The 15628-nt window shown below is 36.5% G+C and overlaps 1 protein-coding gene across 5 annotated transcripts in view; it reads right to left on the bottom strand.

Moving 5' to 3' along the window:
* MEIS2 (Meis homeobox 2) overlaps positions 1-15628 on the bottom strand; it is a 219663-nt gene that overhangs the window by 69799 nt on the left and 134236 nt on the right. For all 5 annotated transcript variants that reach the window (XM_061157623.1, XM_061157621.1, XM_061157622.1 and 2 more), the window contains one exon: positions 177-253. In XM_061157623.1, coding sequence (XP_061013606.1) covers positions 177-253 — 77 coding nt within the window. The remainder of the gene's footprint in view (positions 1-176; positions 254-15628) is intronic.

Genomic DNA, 15628 nt, shown 5'->3' with positions numbered 1-15628 from the left:
TCATCAAAACCATTTACCTAGTCACTTCTTCCTCTCCCTATGCACTATGTTCACATCTCAAGGTAGAAACACAGGAGTTACCCTCCTCAATCCCATTTGTTTCAGAAACAAAAAACAATGATTGAGCAATCTTATCTTAGCCACAGGAGAAAGACATTGATTTGGGGGTCACTCACCAGTTGTTTACTTGGAGAATTGTAAGTCCTGTGTCTTGAGCTAACTGTTTCTTCTGCTCTTCGGAAGGGTACGGATGCTAATGAAAAAAACAAATGTTTTGAAAGATGTATCAGAAGTTAAGAAAGAGTCACTTACGTCTATGAATGAAACCACTGTTTGTGATTTCTTTAGTCTATGACTTGATTTTCCTAATCGCGGCCTTTTAATCACGTGTGGGAGAAAATGTGGGCAGGGATAAGAATCCAAAAACCTGCCCGTGCCGCCCGGTTCCCACCACGCTGTGGAGGCCAGCAGCACAAAGCCAGCAGCGTTGCAAGAATTCAGTTTCTTTGGTCAATCAGGGATGCACAGCACTTGGGCGATGGGTCTGAATTTGGGTTGTCTCCAGTCACTTCATTTACACTAAGGGAGCTAGTTTCAGGCCCATTTTACTTCCTGGAAAACCTCTGTGCAGCCCTTCTCCTATGTTTTCTTTGTGAGATGGCTCAATACAATCATTATTTCCTGTTTCATCTAAGATTATTGACAGTCAAAGTTTGGAAAGTAAGATTGTACATAATCACAACTATACTTGGAAGCCATGGCAACCGCTTCAATTACAGCAGAGTTCACTGACAGTTATTTATGTTGACTCCTTTAAAGGACAGTGGAAGATTCTTTCATTTTTCCTGGTTGCTGCTCCAGGTTAAGAGGGTCATATACAATGACCACACATCACAAGCAGTCAATTATGGGAATGCTTCACACAGAAATTTTACATTTTACCCTCAAGTGTGGCAATAAGAGAATGAAGCCATAGGTTTCAGTGTTTTTTAATTCTTTACTTCACAGCACAACTCACCAACATTTATAACAAACCATCCTCCCATCATCAAACCCTTTTCCTCTCTCATTCTGAAATCAGGTTGTTACTTTAGATTTATGCATTTACTTTGAGACACTCTACTGGCATATACATAATTATAAAATATGTCTATTAAATAGGTCCCTACTCTAAATTCACTGGCTTTCTTAAACAGAGAAGTAAACTTTTATGCAGCATGTCAAAGTCATTTCTAAACTAGAAAGCCTTCAGGAATAAATATTTCTCATCAATGTTATTAAAGGGTGACATTAGGAACAACAAAGTATTCCATTCATAGCCTTCTAATCATTCCAGTGTTTGAGAGTGAATGTTTTTCACTCATCTAAGATTTTATTCTTCAGGTATTTCATCTTCCATAATAGCGTGCATTATCCAAAATGTGCACAATTACTTATTAGCAAACCCAAATGCCATTAGGTTAAACAAAATCCCCTGTATTGCAAAAGGGGTTAACTAGATTTGTATTAATATAGAAGCCAGGCTTTTAATATTCTGCAAATGTTAACAAAGAAAGATGATAATGTTGAGTTAATATGGGTTAAGCATAAAATGAAAATAAATTTTTCTGATTGCGAGGTGTTGACATTTTTTTGGCTAGGGCCTCCAGCCTGTTCCTGAAAGCTGTGTAATTACAGAAGGCTTTTCCCCTCCTTCCCCCTCCTGCTTCGAGCCTACCCACATTAGTAATGACCCCTTCACTGCTTCAAAAACCACTAATGGTCTTCAGCACGGGCAAGAAAAATGAACAGGATAAATTGGAATCCACAGTCAGTAATTTGCATCCTATGAGGCAGCTTTGGCCACTCACACTCATTCCTGGCCATCAATCGTTGCCTGTCAGGTGCTGCACTCTGCCACCATGACAAATACTCCTCCTAACACTCTGATTCGTCCAAACAATGTAATTGTCCTCTATTCTCCTTTTGGTAATGGAGATAATGAATGACTGCACAAACAAGAAGGACTGCTCATCACAGACCCCGGGAGTGGCTTCAAATTGGTAAAGACCTAGGGTACAAATTTTAATTGACTGACAACACTGGTTGGAGGGAAAATGACCAAAAACATCCTCAAGTCCTTCTTGTCGTGGTATTTTCCTGCCAAACTCAAGGGAGGAGCACCCTTTGACTTTGTATTCCTCTAAGATTTTGAAAGCCTAGGTTTATAGGTTATTTGCCCAATGGAAATCAATTCTGCAAATAACAAAAATGAAAATGAAAACAAGATCTCATCACAAGGATGTATAGATCTGCGTTGGTAATGTTGTCCAGTGTGCTGTTTCTTCATGCAGTGTTTTCTTTTTTCTTTTTTGGTGTGTGTGTTCAGTCTTGCTCACCATTGCGATGTTTTTGTCAAAGACAGTTCTGACAAAATGTGGGCTGTAATGTGTGTGTGTATGTGACAGAAACAGAGGCAGACACACACACACACATACATGTGCACAAACACAGAGAAGGTTCAGATGAAATAAAGATTTAGGATGTTAAGGTGGTAGAAGAATAGAAAGGTAAAGTTAGTTACAGTCAGTTCCTTCAAGCACTGTACGTTCAGATGGAATAATAAGAATTCTTCCCCGTGTTTTATTAGAAATTTAGTCAAATGACCACAAAATTACATAAATAGTGCATTATATCTTGGGAATCCCTGAACTGTACTTTCACGATGAAAGCAGTTGCAAATTCCATCCACAATCATTAAAAAAAATTGGGACCTTACAAAAATTCACCTTGCACAGATGGCTTTTTTTTTTAATTAATAGGGAAGACCATAATAACTTTAACTTATTTAAATAACATTCTGTGGTTTTGAACATTCGTGATTCTATGCCCCTTTAATACATGGAGTGGACTGTTTATCTCAAAGTGTTCTGGCAGTCGGCCACTGTATTTCTAAAATTAAAAAAGGGACGGAAAACAATCAGCTTTCAGAGGAATTGGAACCATGGCAATGCGTTTTGGATTAATTTACAAATATATGTATATATTTAAGGCCAAACTGTGGAGCTAGAGAATTTCTACTACATGGTCTGTCATATGCGTTCTTCTACTTTATTAGAGCAGACATCATATTGAAATAATAAACATGGGAAGCCTTCACTTCTTCTTTGATGTATATTGCTAAATGTCTGACTGGCTCAAATTTAAAATAAACTTTGGTATGTTTGCACTTGAAACTGGAAGTAGACCACAAGCAATAATTTGTTGTCAGTTTCCATATTCTTGGAATAAGGCTATAGTTTAGTCTGTTCACTGATGGGGGCCAACCCACATTGGTCCAGTGGCCCAGAGGTGGCTCAACTTACTCATAAGAACATACACTGTAACATAATAGCAATGATGATGATTCCCTTCATCAAGAACGAACCAGCATAGGTCAAAGTTTTTCACATCCCCAAATAATTTTAAAGCCGCTGCTGAATACAAGTGACTCACAAAGATTCTCTTATTTTGAATATCAGCTGACAACTGTTCAAAAATTTAATAAGACATGTATGGCTTATGACTCAATATAGATAGAAATTTTTTTAAATTGCCTTTTTTCTAAAGACTCATTCGAATGTGAGATGTATCTGTATCCTAGATACTGACCTTAGACTTATTTTTTTTCTCCTCCTTTTGGGGTTAACCTGGTTGATCAAGTACATGCAAATGGATCTACAATATAAATTTATCACTGAAACAGTTCTTGGGTGAAATCACTTAATAATCTTCTTCTGTGGTTAATCCTTGTCCATTTTTGTCCAAACTGGAACAAAATTTTGCCCAAATTTATCACAATCTTTATTCCATGTTGAAAGGATTTATACTAATGTTTTAGAAAACTTCAAGTGATATTTTTAATCATCTCATGAATTAAAAGTATGCAATAAATTAACTATCAAATGGATCAGAGTTAAATAAAACGTGAAGTTCTCATGAAAAGGTTTTCCCCACATACAGCTGAGTGAGAAAAGGAAACTGTAGAACAACATGTACCTTCAACTTTTGTAAAATAGAGAAATAGCTAAATAAATACATTAATTAAATACACACATCAATGCTTGTCATACAAGAAAAACATCTGTGAAAACACACACTGAATAATCGTTCATGTTGTGGAGGGCCTGGGGTGCAGACTTTTACGTTCTATTTATATACTCCTATATCGTCTGCATGGATACCGCTGCAAACAATTTTTAAAAATCAAATATTGATTTTAAAATGATAATTTATTGTAATTAATTTTCACTCCATTTTAGGAAACTTTATATTATTCATTTATCTTTGGCTGCGCTGGGTCTTCGTTGCTGCGCAGGCTTTCTCTAGTTACGATAAGCGGGGGTTACTCGTTGTTGCAATGCACAGACCTCTCATTGTGGTGGCTTCTCCTGTTGCAGAGCGTGGGCTCTAGGGTGCTTGGGCTTCAGTGGTTGTGCTCCCCGGGGTCCAGGGCACAGGCCCAATAGTTGTGGCACCCAGGCTTAGCTGTTCCGTGGCATGTGGAATCTTCCCAGACCGGGGATCGAACCCATGGCTCTTGCATTGGCAGGTGGATTCTTTACCACTGAGCCACTAGCAAAGCCCCTATGCTCCATTTTTCTTTTTAAAAAAAAATACTAATTCAACTTTTTATACAGTTAGGTACTCTCTTTTGTTATTCATTGGATTTTTAAAAAGAAGGGCATGTCAAGAATCAATCATTAAGGTTACTCTCCTATCCTATGAGTTTGACTCACTGGTCTATAGAGTTTACTAGATAAGTTCTTTGAGGAACAATGTGCAGTTTCTCAAATTTCTTCTGTAATGGCTGTAATACAGCCATGGAGACAAATGATCAAATAATTTGTTGGGCAGGTTCTTAGTTTGAGCAAAAACTTGGAAACTGGTCTTATGATCACCACTTCCTTTTCCTCAATCCTTACCCCTCTGCCGCTCATCCCACCCCCACCCCGACCAAAATACAACCTCTTTTATAGAGTTAATTCAGGTGACCTTGAGTTTGATGATGATGCTCATAGATGAAATGCTCTAAGCAATTTCTCTAATAAGGACAATGAAACTGCATTGGGTTTATAGGTATTTATCACTTATTGCTCTAGGACCAGGCTTACTGAACTGATACGAGTTGGTGCTAAAGATCTAACTCCTGAATAAATAAATGCATTTTTGTGGAATATCAAACTTATTCAATGACCATTAATTTAATTTATCTTAAGTAAACAGAAATTCTGATGTCATGATTAGAATGTAAAACAAAATGAAATCTGAAGATGAAACCAGAAGCAAGATATTTAAAAACCATCACATCCTCATAGCTGGATGTAATTTGCTTTCCACTAAATTCATATAGTGATTTACTTAGCATTTATAGCTTTTAGCCCTTCATTTTCACATCTTGTTGATACACTTTGACTAGGTACAACTTTCTGAGAGTAAAGCCTTAGGTTTTCTAAACTTTTGTATTTCTCCCCCAACTCCCAACTCTGGCTCAATGTCTCTTTCACTAGAAAGAGTGAAAAAAAAAAGATGTAAGTTCTCATTTAAGCTTTGTCAGTAGTTCTGCCACCTTGAACAAGATTGTGCCTTGAACAAGACTGGGACTTAGTCTCTGTAATGGCAAATGAGGATGTTAACAAAGCTGTACATGCTTTATGAAATATCTATGGAGATTATAATAATAAAGTCTATGATGGTTAATTCTGAACCTCACTGACTCTTTCTCTCCCTCTCTTTCTCTTATCCACATACACACTCTTCTCCTTTCCTCTCAAGTTGTCTGAGCTTCTTATCACTACCTCAGGATGCAGTAAAAAGCCTTTGCTCTTCCACTACAAAGTTAAGGTCAAATTTCTACCAGAACCACTTCTACATGAGACGTGATGTCTCTTGCTTCGTGTTACTATTTGTAAATCTGCATTTTCTGGGTATCTTATCCTTATCCTAGTTCTTGAGATCATAACCACAAAATATGGAGGCAAAAAGGTCTTTAAACAGAACCTTGTCCTGCAACCTAACTTACATAGATAAGGAAACCAAGATGCACACGGTGTTACACTCCTGGCCACAGAAACAGGAAATGCTGGGATAACCACCTGTTCTCCTGACATTTAGTGGAGGGCTTTCCCACTCTAACACTAAAGTTTTTCACTGAAGTAACTTTTCCCCTTTCTCTTGATAAAAGCACCTTGATTTTACTTCAGAGAAATGTTGGGGGTGGCTCACTGACCCAGGCTTAGCCAATCAACATAGCTAACCATCCTGGCTGCTTTGAAGATGGAAGCCAAGCTGAGCTTAATGGGAGTCAGTTAGGACTGTCAGTCAAAGGTGTTCCTTTGTCACTGAGGTTACTAAGTCAGTAGAATTTGTGTCGAGTTGCCATCAGGCCATTGTTGCCACCAAATGGAGAGAGGCTGATGGAGGATGAAGAGCACATAGACAAAAGCAGAGCCAGAAGCTATGAAGAATAGATTCATGCACATTTCTGCCCTTGGATCCAGCTTTATCTAAATCCAGCCACCCTTTACCTTTCCGCTACTTGAGCCAATTTATACATGTGGCACGTTTTAGATTATCAGAAATTTTCTCAGTTTACCCCATCTCCCTCTAGCTAAAAATGACTGCTTATTTTTTCTTTTAAAGAGAAGGATGACGATGAGGCAAAAGAGGGAAGGCAGGGTTGGGGGAAGAAGAAGAGGTGAACCATTTTGCTTTGACCTAGATCTAGACTCTGATCGAACAAAGCAAAAATCTTGAGGATTTTGGATTTCTTAAAAAGTTGATCAGCTTTGTGCAGTGGCCTGTATTGTACCAATGAGGTTTATCTAGGGTGTGATTATTGCTAATTAAAAAGTTGATCGGCGTTGTGATCCTAATAGATTAAAAAAAATCACCTAACTTGGAAGACAGAGCTTTAAACATGCAATGTATATGGAACTGTGAAAAATTTATATCTTTTTTTCTAATTTGAGAAGCAAAGTACAAGGTAGAATTTTTATAATGACCATACAGAGAGCAAATTTCAGTATGTTTCTTTGTGGAAAATTGAAACTCTTAAGGGAAACAAATATAAATTCATCAAAATACCCAAGAAACACATTTAGACACAAAAACCATACAGAAACCCAAGGCTTTGATAATGAAAAATGACACAAAAGTCGTTACAATCATCTGGCTAATTTAGTATTATTGGATTTAAGTAAAATTCCAAGGTGCTATAGGAGAGTTTATTTCAAATGTTGTACGATTATAACATTCCCTTCCATTTCCATGATTCTGGCATGTCCACCAAGGTCAGTCCAAACACTAGGTCCCCTGGAAAGTCTTCCCTAACCTTGAGTAGTCACTTTCCCCCAAAATTCCACAGTGCTTTCTCTCCTCCCATTTTTATTTACTCCACATTATCTTTTATGTATATATGTGTTCTTGTGTTATAGCCCTCACTGGACTGCAAATCATTTGAGGACAAGGTTTAAGCCTTTAACCTTGAACTCTCTACAGCACTTAGAATATTTCCTACAGAATAGGTAGTCAATATGCACATATTTGTGAATGCATTATTTCTGAAACTGACACTCTTCTATTAGAAAGGACTGACGGTGCCATATATATGATACATAAAAATTCAGATAAAAATGGTAAGATTCAGTCATTTAACTGTTTTACCGACACAATATTTGGATATTTGAAAACATCTACTGAATTTTTCACTTTTCATCCAGGTGTTTGGTGTCACAGAAACCCAGATTCCAGATTTAAATTAGTTAGCTGTCTTTTTTTTTTTTAAATGTCAGATGTATATTTGAGAGGAAGAAAATGTGGCAATTTCAGGAGATTCATTTCCATTTGAGTTCATGTGGAAGTAAACAGATTAAATTATAATAATCACATCTTTTAAAATTCAGAAAAGGTTTGAGAGATTTTAATAATAGCCAGATCCTAAGAGATTAACATGTTTGGTTGATATTTAGAGCCACAGTAGGAAGGCCTCATTAAAGCGAGCAAAGAGAAAGGCATACGCTCTTTTGTAGATAAGCTAAAGGAATACTGAATGAGCCTGATGGATTATCATACAGAGATTTAAAATTTATTATTATCAAGATATAGGTAAAATAAAAGAATGGAGAAGGACTTTTTCATGAAACCAAAGTTAAGGACAAAGTTAAGGACTAAGGAGAAACACTTTTTTGCATCTGCAGAGGGAAATGTTACACATACATGTATTGCAGTGATACAAAGGGAGTTCACATGGGCAGAAGCAATGAAATTAGATGATGGTCAGAAACCATCTACACTCATTCCACTCCTAAACTTCCAAAAAAACATAAAAGCATATTATAAAAACACATTAGAAAACATCTGCAGATAGTAGTCAGGATTTTAAGCGCAACGAATATAATTATTTTCCTATTGACTGAGATTTTAAAGCTGAGCAGTCTTATTTTGAAAATAACAGCAATATATTCCTAAGGCTAGAGAAAGATAATTTTTATTTAACATTTGTTAGGATGCTCCCATGAGCTGCTTGACCATGCGTGTTATGCTGCCTACATGGCTAATGGGTAATCTTACCAAATGAGCCAAAGGCCACAAATAAGGCCTTGACTCATTTAACAGTCATTTCACATTTCCACACTATGACCAAATTAATATTTTATGGGGCTACTCAGTTCTACAGCCAGACCACTTTTCCAAAAAATTGAATTTCGTGCTTATTTATTTTATGGGTCATTTGTTGAAATAGATTTCAAAACAGGTTTAGGCTATTTAGATTTTTCAGTGAACTGCAAAAACAAAACTTACAGACTCAGAGTTTTAGGAATAGAAGTCAGAAGTCATTTAATACAAACTTTCTCAGTTTATGTCTAATGAAACTAAGGCTGAAGCGAAGTGGCTTGCCCTAAATTTGGTTGGCCTTGTCCTTTTTTAAAGATGTCCCTGACTTCCTCAGAGAGAACAAATTTCATACTTATATAACCTCAAAGAACATTTCTTACAGAACATCTTTATTTCTACCTAGGAATCACGAATACCAGTAGCCAGATTTTACCCTGTAAATTACTTAATTCTTGTATCCCATATATTCCCATGTAATCCTATGTTTCTTCATTAGCCACACTGCATTGTAAATACTTGCTTATTTGTCAGTTTCTCCTATTGCACTCTGTGCTCCTTGAAAGCAGGGACTATCTATATTTATTTCCAGAATCTAGTTCACTGCTTAGCATGCCAAGGTATCAATAAGTGCATGTAGAATTAATCAAATTTGAGAGTGCAAACAAGTTAATTTTTTGCATCCTAAAAATACTATTTTGAAATAAGAGAAAAGGAAGTTGGTTGAGGTGAAAGCTAGATAGCAAATGAGAAAGGAGATTTAAGGAAGGAGACACTCAACAAGGCAGATAAGACCAACCACTCACGTCAAAGAGTGAAATAGTGAAAAATCAGCTCTTATTTAAAACAAAAGTATAACTTCATAAGTTATACTTTTCATAGAGTACTAAGTAGAAATTGGCAAATTCAGATGGTGCCACTAAGAAACTATGGAAAGGAAATAAGTACATAGGACTTTTCACTAACATTTAATTTCTTCTTGTTAAAAAGGCTGAGGAGTTGCTTTAAAGATATATAATATCTAGACCACTTAGCTACTTGTATATAATCTTATGACAACAATCCTACTGAACAGGCCCAGACACAGTGGCATATGAGACTGAACTAGAAAAAAAAATTAGTTTAGCTTTTAATCTTGGGACTTCCCTGGTGGTTTAGTGGCTAAGACTCCACACTCCCAATGCAAGGCGCCTGGGTTTGATCCCTGGTCAGGGAACTAAGTCCCACATGCTGCAATGAAGAGTTCACACGTTGCAACTAAGAACTGGCATAACCAAATAAATACATAAACAAAAATAAAAATATTTTTTAAAATCCATTAGATTTCTTTAGTAATGTGAAAAAAGTCTGGATAAAAAGTTGTAGGGTAAGTAATAAAGAATTATTGAGCAAATTTACAAGGAACAATAAACAATTCCAGTTTATTTAGTCCAATTTCATTTGCATGGGCCATGCTATAAATAATTTTGTCTGATTTACTTAACGATGCACTGAAAGTCTTACTTGACAAGAAAAAGCTAACACGGATTTAAAGAGGAAGAAATTGTTTAAAGAAACTGAGGGTTATCTCTTTTTCAAAAAGGTTATTATCTCTAGAGTAAGCAATGGAAATGTTGTGGATATTATCTTCTTTGCTCATCTCAGAGTACAGGATAAGAGAATGGGGTTAATGATAAGCTAAAAAGTCATAAGAAGGAAGTAGCTATAAACTGATGACTTCTTGTGATGCACAGTGGGGTGGTTAAAAAGAAAACTTTAGTAGTGACTGAGTATGTCTTGTACAGTCTTACAGAGGTATTAATCAGAGTGGCTGATTAATGGATGATGAAACAGAACTCCTTAATGAGAGTTAATTCTTTGATTTTACAGTTCACCAAGATAAAAATTCTAAGGTTTTAAACACTAGCGTTAGGAAATTGGTTGAGAGGTTTCTCACCGGCTTCTTTTTCTGATAAACACAGAGCTTTTTTTTTTGCTGTAAATGAGCATGGGATACAACTATTTACTTAGAGATACACTCTTAAAAAAGGGAAGTGAGCGAGAAGAAAAACTTGTCTTTTTTAAAAATTATAGCTCCATGTTCTCCAAATGTTTTGGAATTTATCTGACTTTTAAAACTATGGGAGAAAGATCATTATCAGTCTGTCTAGGAATTACAAAAATATAAGCCAAAGATATTACCCAATTGTTTACCTTAGTTATGCACCATACTAGTAAATAAAGCAATCAATTGGTACCATAACAAGAAAATGTCTAACTGAGCCATCAAAAAAGGTCAGTTAGCAGTATTTATTTTGGAATTCCCCACAGTTTTATCTTATCAATTTGTTTTTCCTTCCCTTTTTAAGAGTAGCCTGTTTAGTGAAAGCTAACTACATCAAGATGGAGATAGAACAAGGTACCGCCACATTTATCTATGATAATGGACCCACCTGCCAGTGTAAGATACACAAGAGACGCGGGTTTGATCCTGAGGTCGGGAAGATCCTCAGAGAAGAAAACAGCAACCCACTCCAGTATTCCTCCCTGGAAAGTTCCATGGATTGAGGAGTCTGACAGGCTACAGTCGATGGAGTCGCAAAGAGCTGGACACGACTGAGCACAAGCAGCCCAATGTACGTATAATGGCCCCATTACTATTCGACCCAAGCTTTAGAACACGCAAATACTTAAAGAGTGTTTCTAAGAAGATTAAAAAAAAAACCAGTTTGTGAGTTTCTAATTTGTATTTAGAGCAAATGAACTCATCGGTAAGTAGAGCACCTTCAAAATGTCTTTTGAACATACCTATGACTATGCATCTTCTGGTAATTATGTATACAAGATCATAAAGTAATCCATGTCGTAAACAAAGAAAATGAAAAAATATATGCACTTAAAAATATATCTATAACTCTGAATATCTTTTGATTAAACATTTACTCATTCAAGGTAAAAGTGATCAAATATTGAAATAACAAATCATTTGATAGTATTTAACCTTTTTAATTTTTTTAAGTATTTAACTTTTTACCATGATAATTAAATGCTATGCTAAATACATCCAAATAAATTTAAAATGTATGGACTAAAATACAGAAACAGAAATTAAAAGTTTCATGCAAAACAATAAGGATATATGCTAGAATATATTTAGAGTATATTTAAATATTAGTGTGTGGCTATTTTCTTTCTAATTTGCATAGCAAACCAGAAAATAGTAAGAAAAAGGTCTTCTTAACTTGGGTAGCTAAGCTGACCTCGGCAGAAAGTATTTGCATCTGCTTATCAACTTGGATAAAGGAAAGAGATTTAATAGGGTACATATTAAAAATATGAATATTTAAAATTACTGCACTGGCCATATATTTCCAATCCGTTAAGTGATAAGATTTATAGAAAACAACTACTTCTTATTCCTTCTGATTTGTATATTAGAAATTGATAGTATATGTTTACATTCTTAGAACAAAGAATTCTATTTTTGCATGAAAATATTTCTTACAAGGATTTAAGAAGCCCTGAAAGGGGTTGTCTCTACAAAAACTGGACTTTAAAAGGACAGATCTTTAATGTAGCTGAATTCAACTGGTATGATGCACTATGGCCAGCATCTGCTCTAATTAGTTGAGCATCCATTCTAACTGCTGTTGCTTGTTTGTTGCTTGGTTTCTAAGTTGTGTCAGACTCTTTTGCAACCCTGTGGACTGTAGCCTATCAGGCTCCTCTGACCATGGGATTTCCCAGGCAAGAATACTGGAGTGGCTTGTCATTGCCTTCTTCAGCAGGTCTTCCTGACCCAGAGATTGAACCCACATCTCCTGCAGTAACAGGCAAATTCTTTACCACTGAGCCACCTGGGAAGCCATTCTGATTGTCGGTGCCTGTTTGTTTGCATATTATTTGTGACTTTTCTTCACGATGGACAGTGCCCTCTGACATTTCTGAAACATGCTTGGCAAGGTTTTTTTTTTTCCTTTGGCCACACCATACAGCATGAAGGATCTTAGTCCCCCATTAAGGACTGAACTCTCATCCCCTGCTTTGCAAGTGCACTGGACTGCCAAGGAAGTCCTCGTGTGTTGTATTTTTAGCAGAGGAACTCAAGTTTGACCCGTATTCTACCATAATACAAAAAGCATTGACATTTCAGGGTAAGGTGAGTTGACCAATTGACCATAGGGAATAACAAAGTTTTCTCATTTTAAACAAGGTTTATTTTGAAGTATTCAACACCATGAATACTCAGGTGTTACTGACTGAATCATATGCATTATTTAAATATTTAAATAATTTAAATACTCTTATTTGAGTAATTGGGAATATAACCTCATGCAACATAAGCTGAGTGGGTTTAGTTCTCTAAGAAGTTAGCAAAACACTTAAGGATTGCCACATGGCAAGAAATAAACCACAAATGGCCTTTAGATTCTAGTAGAAAATCATGAAGTAAAATCCAAGGTATTATTCCATGTATATTCCATGAAAGTATTGATTATGCTTTTATCTAAATAAGCACATTTTCTTAAGCAAAATAAGAGAGAGTCATTTTTAGCAAGAGGTAATAGGAGGAGTCAACAATTATCTCAAAGAATTAAAAAATGAGAACAAAAATCACCGTCAACTCATGACTCTGACCCCTTATATAAGATCATTTCCTGGATTTGATCTGGATATTGAAAGAAAATAGACTGACAAACTCTCCTTTGCACAGACCCCCTTACAAATCATCATCCATTTAGTATCAATGTTTCTAACCTGGCAGAAACTAAAGAAAAGACTTTTTCAATTCAGATGTTAGAACATTTAAAAATTGTGTACAGTGAAGGAAATACAGAAGGGGAAGAAATTCAGAAGGAAATTCAGAAAGAAATGTATTAACCCCTACTTTTTCATCTTTTCTAACCCAATCAGCCAATTTTGAAATGGCCTAGGAACATACTGGACTTCTCAGGTGGCACTAGCGGTAAAGAATCTCTTGTCAATGCAGGAGACTCAGATTCAGACTCGATCTCTGGGTTGGGAAGATACTCTGAAGTAGGAAATGGCAACCCACTCTAGTATTCTTGGCTGGAAAATTCCATGGGCAGAGAAGCCTGGCAGGCTGCAGTCCATGGGTCCACAAAGAATTGGACACAAGTGAGTACTAACTCACTCAGGAATATACTCTTATAAGGAATGAATACCGTGTGCATTATTTATTATGGTGATGTTTGTACAATTCTACAAACATTGAGAACATTGATGGATAGATGCCAGGTCCTACGCTAGAAGACTTTCCTGGTAGCTTAGTGGTAAAGAATCTGCTTGCCAATGTAGGAGACACAGGTTTGATCCTTAGGTCAAGAAGATCCCCTGGACAAGGATATAGCAACCTATTCCAGTACTCTTGCCTGGGAAACCCCATAGACAGAGAAGCCTGGTGGGCTACAGTCCATGGGGTCGCAGAGTCAGACAAGACTTAGTGACTAAACAACAACAGCATGGACTAGAAATTTAAGAATCCTGGCGTCTGGAGGAATGGAGGAACTGTTAGAAATTGAGGTGGGAATTTTCACACTTGACTGGATATGCTTTCTTTCCTCTTCCTCAAATTCCTAAACACTTTCATCCTTTCAATTTTAAGTGACCGAAATGCTAATGATGCTACTGAACTTAGAATAACTCTCTGGAGATAGTCCTTTCTTTTAACTCCCAGGACATTTGGGAATACAATTCATAGTAAGTATAAATATTATATGTTGAATTACTTCAGGAGTCTGCTATTTGCTAAAATGAGTTCTTTCATAAGATAATGTTCTTACAAAGCAATTAACTCCCTCCGCGGACTAATGCTCTTCCACATTTCTTTATGAACAAGTTCAGATGTTTATAAGAAATGCCAAATGAAACATTCTGATGGACTTATATGAGTGCTTGGGTTTTCACTTTTGTGTTTTTTCCACAGCTGTATATCCAGCTTCTAGAAAAGTGTTTGGGAGAGCCGTACAAGCTCAATAAATATTTGGTTAAGTGAGTAAATAAAGGAATATGTTTCCGGGCTTGACCTGAGACTGAAGTATGGAGTGTCTCATTTCAAGTGCACGCGGGAAGCAGGAGAAATGTAAGTGTTTAGGCTTTTTACCTTGTCACATTCATAGAAGCACCTAGTTGGGAGGAGGCACATGGCAAGGGGATGGGAAGTTTCTGCATGTTACAGATTTAAAAGCAGACTCTGTCAATTTATTTACACTACTGAAAATCTGATTTTCCTTTTTCCAAAAAGGAATGATACATTTCTAGGCCCATATTGACTAAGATAAAGGGGGAAAAACCTGTAGAAAGCCCCACAGCACTTGTAACAATAGTCTAGGCTGAAGTACATGGCTGTTACACTAAGGCAGTAACACTTTTCCATGATTTAAACCCTAGTGGGTAAACATTTGAATTTAAAGTGTAGATACGTTTTGGAAACACTCAGCCAACTCAGGAAACACATGTGCTATGGTGCCATCAGGTCACACTTCAGGTGGAGCCCTGGGAAATTTTTTGGAAAATACTGGTAGAAATAGATTGGAATAGAGAGAGAGAGGGTGCATAAATCCATTAGCGATTGCATTTATAGCTCTTTCCATCTGTCATTTTCAAAGCATTTTTCTAATATTAGCTGCCGAAGTTCTAAGTGCACATGGCTCACATCCATTGTCTCACTGCACTTGGTAAAGGTAAAGAACGGAATGCAGGAAGCAGAAGTGAGTTACCATTTGTCTGTGATCCAGCCAGAATGAAATGCAAGGACTTAAACCTTGAGTTCTCAATGTCTTTCCCTACGCTGAAAATCTATGAGGCCAACTATTTCCTATGAATAATTTTTGCCTTTCAATAAAATCTTCATTCTTACTCTCTACATAGATTAGAGAGAAAGCTGACAGTATGAGAACACTGCTGAAGTACCCATCATAATATAATCTATTATACTGAAGACTTGATTATACCAACTCAAGGCAAGAAAGACCAACTCATAGAAAGAAAGAATCAT

Source organism: Dama dama, chromosome 12 (assembly GCF_033118175.1).
Source record: "Dama dama isolate Ldn47 chromosome 12, ASM3311817v1, whole genome shotgun sequence".
Taxonomy (NCBI): Eukaryota; Metazoa; Chordata; class Mammalia; order Artiodactyla; family Cervidae; genus Dama; species Dama dama.
Note: the sequence above shows the minus strand (reverse complement) of the source record. Positions and strands in the feature narration are given on the sequence as shown.